Source organism: Acanthisitta chloris, unplaced genomic scaffold (genome assembly GCF_000695815.1).
Source record: "Acanthisitta chloris isolate BGI_N310 unplaced genomic scaffold, ASM69581v1 scaffold14990, whole genome shotgun sequence".
Classification (NCBI taxonomy): Eukaryota; Metazoa; Chordata; class Aves; order Passeriformes; family Acanthisittidae; genus Acanthisitta; species Acanthisitta chloris.
The window spans coordinates 19,167-30,124 of record NW_008651212.1 but is presented as its reverse complement, the minus strand read 5'-3'; the positions used below and the strand labels follow the sequence as shown (position 1 = coordinate 30,124).

The 10,958-nt window shown below is 38.8% G+C and overlaps 1 protein-coding gene across 1 annotated transcript in view; it reads left to right on the top strand.

The window, feature by feature from the left end:
• Nucleotides 1–5,244: 5,244 nt before the first annotated feature.
• HMGN3 (high mobility group nucleosomal binding domain 3) overlaps nt 5,245–10,958 on the top strand; it is a gene marked incomplete at its 5' end in the record, with an annotated part of 7,396 nt that continues 1,682 nt past the window's right edge. Inside the window, 3 exons of the mRNA XM_009072236.1 lie at nt 5,245–5,295; nt 8,941–8,970; nt 9,623–9,670. Of these exons, the coding sequence (XP_009070484.1) occupies nt 5,245–5,295; nt 8,941–8,970; nt 9,623–9,670 (129 nt within the window). The remainder of the gene's footprint in view (nt 5,296–8,940; nt 8,971–9,622; nt 9,671–10,958) is intronic.

The following is a 10,958-nucleotide window of genomic DNA, read 5'->3' as shown; positions in this document are numbered from 1 at the left end:
AAAAAAAAAAAAAAGAAAAGAAATGAAGGGGTATATTATGAAGAATAACTGATTTCTTAAAGCATTTATTAGAGGGAATTAATTTTACTTGCAAAGTTAATTCACATTGGCTTGGCAGTGAGCTCTGTTCTATCTGCTGAAAACAGATCAAAGAACTAGCTATAAACAAAGGTTAATGATAAGATGTTGAGGGAGCTAAATGAGGAAACAATGGTTAGAAGGGTGTTGCAGGAGTTGGTTGGTGTTAAATTAGTCAACATGTAGTCTTGATTAATCTAAACCAAGAAATAAACAGCATTTTAATTACATTTATGAACCAGCACAAAATTCAGGGCTGCTCTGAAGACAAATAATTAGGAGATCTAGCACGTATGGGGAAATAATTCATTGCATTAAATTTAGTCTACTGCAGAGTTCTACCTAAAAGGAAACGAGGGGTGGAAAAATTTTAGGAAAATAGTGCAGTAAACCCTGAAAAAGGCTTAGGACTTGATACATCTTCTTTTCGTGCTATGTGGTTTTTTTGCAAGCTTTTACCTTACTTCAGCTGGTGAAAAAAACTGTTGGAGGACTGACCAAAGCATTACATCATGGAAATTGCAGCTAGAACAGCAAGCCAGGAAATCTACAGGCAAATCCCATTGCAGGCAGTGTATCAAGATGTAGCTGAACCAAACAGCGTGCAAAGAAGGGAGGAAATACTACAGAGAATGCTCATGTGCCAGGGCAGCTAAGGCTTTTCACTTTCTAACTTCTTATCGTGGTAGTTAGGAGGAAATTTGCATCGAGGGTTTTTTTTTGGGGGGGGGGGGTGTTGGTTGGTTGGGTTTTTTTGTGGCTATGAAAAGACTAATTTCTGTCCCATCAGAGCCAAGGTGTTGAGTTTCGTCTAGTAATAAGATCCTTCAGAGAATGAACAATCTATTTAATTTTATACCAAGCTTTCATACTGACTGTTACTTCTCACGTACTTGTACTCTCATTCTTAATGCTTTTTAATGTATTCCCTTATAATAGTACAATCCATTCATTATAGTACAAAAAAAATATTTATCCAGAAGCTGAACATTGCAAGTTCAAACGTGTGTATGTCTTCAAATCTCTCACAGACATCAGTGACTTCACTACTTTGGGTCACTGTCCTCTCATTACATCCTGCTTATATTTCAGGGTTTTGATTAGAAAAATTGAAGCTTTATCTTTCTTTTGTGGTGCATCTCTACCAGGTAACCCAGCCTTAAGAGCAGTTAAAAAAGGTAATTTACCTGTATGTTGTATTGAATTACCTCCTTAAAACAGTTATCTAGTTTTTCTGTTTTCAGCTGAACAGTTCTGTAAGATGTTGGCATTGCAGATACCACAGTATTGCCTTGGTGTGTGGAGACACTGCTTCTTATGTGTACTTCACAGCTGGTGAAATGCAAGAGTTGTTATACAAACAAACTCAATGTTATTATTACTTTTCTTTTTCTTTTAGTTTTCTTTATCATCTATTAATATTGCTTTGTTTTTTTTCCAACTCACTCGAAATAATTTTTGAGTTGTTCTTAAAAAGTAGTGGGGTAATAGCAAATTTTTTAAAAAAAATAAAAAAACTGATTGCTGATAACTTTGCAGGTTAATCTTGTGGCTTGAAAGTTATGCAGCTCTGAAAGATCTTACAAAGCTTAGCTACAGCTTTGTTTACAATCTTATTGCCAATATGCAGTGCTAATTGAGATGTGACACAATGCGTGGTCATCTGAACCTATAACTTGCTGTTAGTTTAAATGTCAGAAGCATATTTAGAGGTAGCTGGTTAGATTCTTTCCTTGTGTGTACCTCTGTGGAAAAAAATCACTGTTGTCTGTGTTCTTATTTTCTTGTTTATGCTATGTCTTGTCTCCTGTCGGCATCCATACAGTGTCAGGCACAGCAGGCCAGTAGGGACTACTTCATGAGTATAGCACAGGCATATGATAGAGTAGAGCTGAAGAATTACTGAGGCTGGAGTGCTGCCCTTGTCAAGTGATTCAGTGCTTGTATTGGTCTTTGGTTTTGCTGCACAAAACTTGCAGTGTGGACAGTCCTGCTCCTGAGTGGTTTACGATGTAAGGCACAGTATCCCGGGTGCATTCTGATGTGACTGGGGTGTCATGTGAAATATGTGAGCCACAGCATTACGTCATGGGGAAAACGTGCCAAGGGGATGGGTGACTTAGGACGTTTGGTCGCTTTGAAACCAGAGGACCCTCGGTAGTTTGTCAGCAGGACAAAAGCTGGGGGAAGGGTTCCTGTGGAAGAGTTAGGGGCAAGGACTTTAAGGTTTTGTTGGTATCTTCGTAAGTCCTGTGATTCCAGATCGTAGTGCAGACAGTCTCTCCTTGTGGCATGCCAAGTTCTTTGGGAACTGTGCTTGGCCCAAATCCATTTGTGTATAAATCTCTTCCCTAGGGAGAGGAGAAAGTACTGCAAAAACTAGCATGAAGAACTATACCAGCTGGGACTCTTTGGAATGTCTAAGCAGAACTCATAGAGGGGAAAATAAGTTTCTGTTCCTTTTTTTAACAAATGTGCTGTAGCCATATCTGACATACATATTTTTTTGGTGTGTCTGTCAGCTGAAATAGATAGACAGAGTAGATGGAGTCCCAGGCTGACTGCAGCTGCCCCGTGCCACTGCATTCTTGTCTGTTGTACTGGCTCAATTGTTTGTGCAGCTGTGCAGTAAAATGATTCTGCTGGAGCAGGGAAGACTATGTATTTATAATTTGTGTGTATGTTATGATATTTATACATTTGTTTAAGCAGCAGGCTATTTTTCAGCTGGATCAATAACTTTACTCATGACATGGCCTCCCAGTGCAGCTCTGCCAAGGATTCTGGGAGCCAAGGGAGGATAGCACAGCCTCCAAACGCCTGGACTTGTAGTGATTGCAGGGAGGAGGGAGCAGGTCTGAAATGGCAATGAGAGCGTGTTAGAACCCCTTGCTGCTTATTCACACCTTCGAGATTACTACTGTGCATGTCCCTCCATGGAGAAAGTTATGTGGCCTTCAGAATTGCCATTGTATCTTCTAACTTGAGAGGGAATGCTGGGCTAATTAGCTAACTTAATTGAAGTATGTTGTGCAATTTATCATAGTAGTTAGTATACAGAGGTTGTGGTTGTGTTAGGAGTATTTTAATATAATGTTTTCCCTGACATTAGTCTCATGAGCAGTTTATTTAATCTGTTGTCAAGCAATAGTGTTGGCATCTAGAATCAGACTGCCCTGCCTGTCAGAAATATAGGAGTCTTCTCTTTCATTAGTGCTAAAGAGAATGGAATAAATCATTGTATGTTAAGTGTGCAGTATTGCAGTGTCAGAGCTCATTCCTGGGCAATTACTGCAAGGCTATGGACCTGTGGCAGTGCCATCTTTGGGTAATTTAGCTCTGTCTCAAAGTTCTGTGGTTCCTGAAAGTGAAATGGCCTGACTGTGGGGTGTCAATCAGCTTCAGTTTATGATAAGTTTTTCAGCTTGGTTTCCAAAGGAAAATATTAATTCTGTCTTTCTGTCCCTACCCCTGTAAATCTAAAAGTCTCTTGACTGCTGAGAGAACTTCCATAGACATGGATGCCCAGGACAGGAAGGATGCTATTCGAGTTCCCTCTCAGGGAAAGGAGAAAGTCTTAGACTTGAGAAAATTCCTATAGGAAAAACAGATGTTATGAATTCACAGACTACAGAAAAACTATACCCAGAACATGTCCTGTATGGTGAGCTGAAGAGGGAAGTTGTAGGAGACAAGACTTTGTTACTCACAGTGATCATGCAGCTACTTGAATTCGTTTTCCTTATGGCTTTTGATGCCCCAACATCACACCATCAGGCTGTAGCAACTCTTTAGCAACCAAGCTGAAAGGCTTTGAGAAATGCAGACCCGGAGCAATCCTGCAGGTGACTGTGGAGGCTGCAGGAGCACAGGGAACACTCAGGCTCCATTTTGGATGTCTGACTGTTGCTATTCTGAGTTGCTCTACGCTGCACGATGCTGCTTAACTTCCTGCTGTTTTCAAGCTACTTAGATGATCAGTCCTTGGCTTTTTATAAACCAGCTGCTTTTGTGGCATGCTTCCTTTCTGTCGGGAGAGAGCACAGGAACAAAGCCACGTTTTATTCCCTGGTGGGGGGTGTCTTTCTCTAACTGTATTAGAGCCCAATGCCAGGAGAAGGCAATGGTCAAATGCTGCAAACTAGACAGAATTTTTCTCTGCTCCAAATCATGACTATATCCATGTCCGAATCTGGGAGGAAGTTTGGGTTAAGATTGAAATGGAAAGACACAGGAAAAAATGACTAGCCTGCTTCTTTACTGACTGAAAAGCAAAACAGCAACCAAATTGCCTTTGCTGCTGCTGTTAAATGCCTTTTTGAAACACGTGCCATTCTTGTAGTTCTTCTTTAACTGCTGCTGCTCACTCTTTTTCCATGAGCCACTTGCTCCTAGGTGGAAACTCAGTCATTTGCAAAATAAGAATAATATATCTTGAGTTGTAAACAAAAGACAGAAACTTGATTTTACCCCCTCCAGCCTCCTGTAATTTAACTAAGCTTTCTCTAGTACCTCTGGAAGACCATGTTACAATGTTCAGGTGCTACTTTGTTCTTGTAAAGAAACATGTTTGTCTCTAGTTTTCCTTTTGGTGTTTTACTCATTTTTGCCCCTCTGATGGAGGGGGGTGAGGTATCAGGGAAAGATACTTTTAAAACTTTCAGCTGAGCGAGGCTGAGATGCAAAAGGAGTGAGGTAAAGAAATCATTTCAGTAATGCTGTGCTTCTTTGATTCATCTCATCACATCTCATAACTAGTTATGTTTGTGTTTGGTAAAAAATTTGTTATATTTCTCAGTGGTTTCAAAGAAACCTCATGGAGCAAACCTCAGATTTCCAGTTCATACTGTTGTGCTACCAACAACTGATTAGGTGGAGCTCCCACTGGATCCTGTGGATGCTTTAGTGAATTGGGTAGAGGGCCCACTGAGGGATGGTGTGTGATACCATACCTATGTATCTGTAGTTCAGTCCCTGAATTCTTGCTTGGAAAATCTAGACTGGTTTTGGTACAGTGCTGCTTGTAAATACTAATGCAGATTTGCCAGGCTTCTTTAAGTTGTTGCAATGTATAGAAAAAACAGTCTCCACCATAATCTCTGTTTTGCTGTTGCCTGCATGCTTTTAAGCCTGTAGTAAAAACACTGACTTAATGTTTTCTTTCAGTCTCCAGAGGGTGCTGAAGGCAAGGATGCAGCAAAAGTAACTAAACAAGAGGCAAGTATATGTATATCTGTGTGTATATATATACATATATATATTTAATTTATTTTGGCATGTAACTGTTTAACTGGAGGTCTGCACTCTTGCATATCAGAAAATTATGCATTTCTCTGCCACTTCTAGTGAGGTTTTTTCAGTGGGAATAATGACAATAAACTGCATTTGTAGCCAGCCTGACATAATTTGGTTTTGGTGTACTGAGGATTTATACAACTTACTAGTACACAAAATAAATTTCAGAAACATGTAGGGCTTTGATAAACAAGCTCTGGTGGATCTTGTAGCAGTAGTGTAGGATGTTACTGCCTGGAACTGTTTGCTCTGTCTCTGGGGGGTTGGAGGAAGAGGGTTAATGCACACACCTCAGCCAATCTACTTCAAAACTATTCTTAGCTTAAGTGACTGATGGAAGGGTGTCTTGAATTAAGATACCAGACTCCAAACTGGAGCAGCTGACACATTTGTGTGTTTTCTTTGACTGAATTTGTTTTAAAGACACAGTAACTTCTGTCAGAGAAAGCAAGAAGACAGCTGGTTGTACCTTGATCTCTGCAGTAATATTTGCTAGTTTGTCTGTCACAGCCCTTAATGTGAATTTAAATAACAGGTAGAGAATTATGAGGATTCATTTTCTTAGATTCTCACATTTTGTGGCAGACAAAGTTAAATCAGGACCTTGAAAAGAATAGGTGAATATTTAGATGAATTACAATTAATTGCTCTGCCTTTAAATCTTTGAGCATATTTGAACAGGAGAATAGCCAGTAAACTATTGGCATGCTCTGTAGTTTACTTCCATGTAAAGAACACTTTTTGATTAGATTCCTAAAGCAGGTTCTTAAAGAAACTGAACTACCATAAACTTAAAAGAGAATGGAGAAGTAGTTAATTTTCATAATGGAGGAGATCCATCAGTGGAGTATTGGAAGAATTTTTGTTTGGGCTTGTGCTGATGAATATATTTGTTAATGATCTAGGAGAAGAGGTACTAGAGAAATGACAAAGTTTGCTGAAGTTTACAGAAATTATCAGGGTAGTCAGAAGTGAGAGAGACTGAGAAGACTGTTGTGTTGTGGATAACTAGATGATAAAATATCAAGAGAAAATCAATCTGGAGAAATGCAAATTAATACATGGAGGGAGGGGAAGGCTCAGTGTTGGTTACCAAATCAGCTGTTAATCAGAGGAGAAATTGTGAAATAGTGATTTGCAGTAAATAGTTACTAGAATATGTCAGCAGTTCTAGTTACTTTCTGTTTAGAACATAGGAAGAAATCCTAGAGGACAGAGTGAAGCATCAGTGTATAACAAGATGAATTTGTTGTGCTCTCAGATGTGGATGACTAAGTGAACTTCTGATAGAGGCCGTGCTAGAATTAAAAGGATATCAAGTACAGTGGGACAAGCAGAGGATGCAGAGCAGCTTTTAAAAAAGAGACAAACAACCAAATCTAAAAAACCAAATAACATGTTTTTTCTAGGATTTTTTACTTTCTATATAATGGAGTTGTAATAAAATAGTTAGTAACACAGGGAAAGGCAGTTAGGGAATTACTACTCGTGAAACCCAAACCCAAGAGAAATCTAATCAAAGTAAGAGGCAGGAAGTTTAAAGGAAAGACAGCAGAGGGGGAAGGCTTTACTTTTTCTTTTCCACACTGTCCATAATCCTGTTATGGAACTCATTGCCACAGGATGCTAGGGAAACCGAAAGTGTAAATGAGTACTAGATGATTAGACAAATTTGTGGAGAAAATTGTCCCTGGGGACTATGAAACACGTGATATGTGTATAATATTCAGGTTGGAAAGTTGGCAACTTCAGCTTGTCAGAATCAGGTGCAGTAGGAAAGTGCAAAGTGCTGTTCTGTCTGCTTCATTTCCTAGATGTTTGCTAGTGGGCCAGTGTCACACAGACCATTGGGCAAGCTGCTACTTTCTGGGTTAGTACAGCTGTTTGGAGGGGGATAAAAGTTCCCAAATCACATTAAAATGTGACCTTTGCTGACTTGGCTCTAGTTCCCTCCTTATAATCAGATAACACAAAACGCATACAAACTCTAATGAGAATTAAAATTACTTAGCTGTCAGGCATTTTTTAAGGACTTGGGGTTTATGCTGACTTTCTTACGGCAAACAAACCTGCTGTGAAACCAGCCATGGAACAGGGACTGTTTGGAGATGTGGGAGAGAATTATAATTTATCTAAACCAATGTATTATCCTTTAAAAAGTAGATGCTAACAAAACATTTCAGTTCCTAAATGCTGAGAGATAGAAATCATTGGTTAAGAAAGCAGATTTGTAAAAGAAAATACCTTGAACCAGGAGATCTTTGATGACCTGACCAACTGAAATGGTTTGTTTGACCTGTTGTAAAATAATGCTAGACTGCTTAACAGGCAGTTGATATCCTAAACTGCCAAGATAAGAGATGTTTACCTGTTCATTGTTCATGATGCATAAATATTTGATAGCTGAAAATATCTTTAGGTGGTTTTTGACAAGACTTCTATTTTGCTGAATGCAGATTTGAACTACTCGCTACTGCTTTCCACTAAGAATACTTAAATGGCTCCAAGGAATACAAATTACTGCATTCTTCAGCTATTAACAACAGCTTTTTCCTGTTGCAGGGTGTGTGCAGCCATGTTTTTTCAGCTCAACTTAAATGCTTAACACGTAATTAAGAAGATATTTTTGATTCAGTTTTTAAGCTCTGTTAAGTTGGATATTTGTTGCATTTGAGTTATCCCTTTGTTTTGGCTACAAGTGTGGTTCCAGTTTTATGACATAGACCGAACTTTAACTCACTCTAATAACCATGCTGTGTAACTGAGTTAATCTGTTTCAATTCATCCAAAAATATTGTGAACCAACTAACAAGCTAATGACTGTTTCTAAGACTTCCGTAACAAATTTATGACAAAGAACAGTGAAATAAAATTTAATAAGGAAAGTGTGTTGAAGTGATAAAGAAAGCTGGAGAGAAGCAGAATGTCTGGATTTATTCTTCCCTTTTGAGAATTGTGTTTAAATAGAAGAAATAATTTCTCCCTCTCATCCTGCAGCTGTCTTTGTGCACCTGGACTCGGATTGAGTGTGTGGGGAACTGAGGAAGTGGAAGGACTTGGTTTCATGTTTGGAAATTTTAGCACTCTGATATCCTCTAGGGCAGGACGTTAACTTTATTCAGCTGTTAATCAGATGGTATTGTACCCACTATTACAAGTAGCATCTGCTAGGTTATAGAAACATAATTCCAAGTATGTATGAGAAAGGTTTGGAGTCCTGTGCATAGGTAGTCACACTTGCTGGACTTTTCATAGAACAGAAAGGGCCTCAGAAGTACTTGTAAAAGGAGGTGTGTGTGTGTGTGTCTGAAGCATTTAATTGCATGGGGATTTAGATGTTAGACTTCCTGAACAATTTTTATTTCTAATTCTCACATCACTTTATCCTTTTAAGATTTTGAGTGTCCAAGGTGATGAGGGAGATGTGAATTGTGTTTGGCAATAGGCACATATTGTGTTAGAGGCATATTCTATGCTGTCACCATGAAATGACTGGTATTATGTTGCTTTGGATACTGTTTGCTGTAAGCCTATAAAAATGTTTTCTTTTTTTTTTCCCCCCTGTAGCCCACAAGACGATCAGCAAGGCTGTCAGCTGTAAGTATGTATAGCACCTCTTGGTATATTCTTTTCTAGGCACATATGGTTTCTCAGACCAAACAGGTTTGTTACATTTTGCTTGATTCAATTTTTATTCTCACTGAGGGGTATTTAAGAACTGTAGCACTAAAGTTATCTGTGTTTTCTTGGTTTCAGGTTTTCAGGTTTCAGGTTGTTCTGACAAAAGATATATTTCCCCACCTCAGTGCAACACTGTCTGTTAGGTGCAGTATTGACTTTGTATCATTTTGCAGGCTGATATTAGTTGTGGAAATGCAGCTGTTTCTCTGGGAAGGAGAAAGAGTTGTCTTTCAAGGACTTCATTTGATGCCACTGCTAGTATTTGGGTTTAGTTCCTCTTCTCTATTAGAACGTAGCTGACTGGTTTATTTAACAGTTACTACTAATCTCCATGTTTTACTCTTAGAATGGTCCCCAAATTGCTTTCCCTTCTTGCTGAATGAGGTAATGCAAACAGGTGTGTACAGAGATGAGGTGCATTTGTGCATAGAGGTTTTTCAGACTTTTTCTAGATGCATACTATTGAGCAGGAAGCAAGGGAAGGTGTGGGGGGAAGTGGGGTGTGGAGGTGGCTGTCTGCCTTCTGGTGATATGTCTAACATGTTGTGCAACTAAAAATATTTTATAGAAACCTGCTCCACCAAAACCTGAACCCAAACCAAGGAAAACAACGAAGGTAAATACTCTTCTTTTTAATTCCTGTCATTGTAGCCAATAGTAAGGAAGTATACTCCTCCTTTGCATTGCAAACAGTTCACTTCACAGCATTTTTTTGAAGCATGGGCTCCCCTGCCCTCTCTGCAGCTCCCTGCCCCCCCTCCCTGGAAAAAAAACCCACAAATTAGATCATTCTTTTCTTTCTGTTCCACCCCTTCCTGGCCTCATTACTGGCCCAAAGAAAATGTCTTGCCTGTTTGATATGCAGACCGTGTTAGTTTGTAGTGAATTGCTAGTTTAAGAAGAATTTTTACCTTTCCCACACCTTTCCTGAAACATTCAGGTTTGGTTGAGTAAGCTCTTCCCAAGATCTAGCAATTGAGATTACTCAGTGCCATCATGTTTCCTTGTCTGGAGGGGCAGTACTTCATTTCATAGTGAGAAACTCTTATCTGTTCTTGAGGCCTGGCTGTTGCTGAGAATGCACAATTATAATTAAAGGTGAAATTAAATATATTTAAATTGAATGGTTTGGGTTTTCTAGGCCAGTTACCGTCAAATTAAAATCTTATTAGTGTCTGAAATACCTTTTCAGGATTTCTGCATATAAATCAAGTACTTCAGAAACTGTAGATTTATTTGTGCCTAAGGGGAATGTTAAATAAGAGCAATTGCTTTATTGAAAAAGAAAAACCCCACATGCTGGAAACTGAGTCTAGCACTCTTCACACTTCAGTTTTTCAAGTTCTTTTATTGATATCTCAGTTGTGCAAGTACCAGGATACAAAGTCCTTATGTGAAAGTAAAACTCTGACTTCAAACGCTTAGTGATTTATCATATGAAATTCCCAGTAAAGTATTGCTGAGTCCATCTTGCTTCCCTCCTAGAAAGGGTATTAACAAAGAAGGAAATGTGGTAGTTTATACAGTTTCACATCCATGTTGTGAGATGAGCTCAGTGTTACAGACTCAGTTGAAGCTACATGAGAGATGTCTGAAGCTCATTTCAGTTCGCTTTAATCCTTTATGGCATTACTCAAACTTTTTAATACAGTAATCTCTTTTTTTCTGAACTCGTAACTGGATCACATTTTAAGGAGTATATTACTCTTGGTCTCCTAAACAGAAAACAGCAAGTGGGTGCTCTGAACCTGCTACTGAACAACCAAAGATGGTGCAGATTTGAGATAGTATTTCGTGTTAAAAGCTTGCACATCATGCGTTTGCTAAGTTAAGTCCTTAGCTTGTTCTTTTGTTAGAAGAGTTAGGACTATGCTCATACCATCAATAAGCTTGCAAATTAAGCA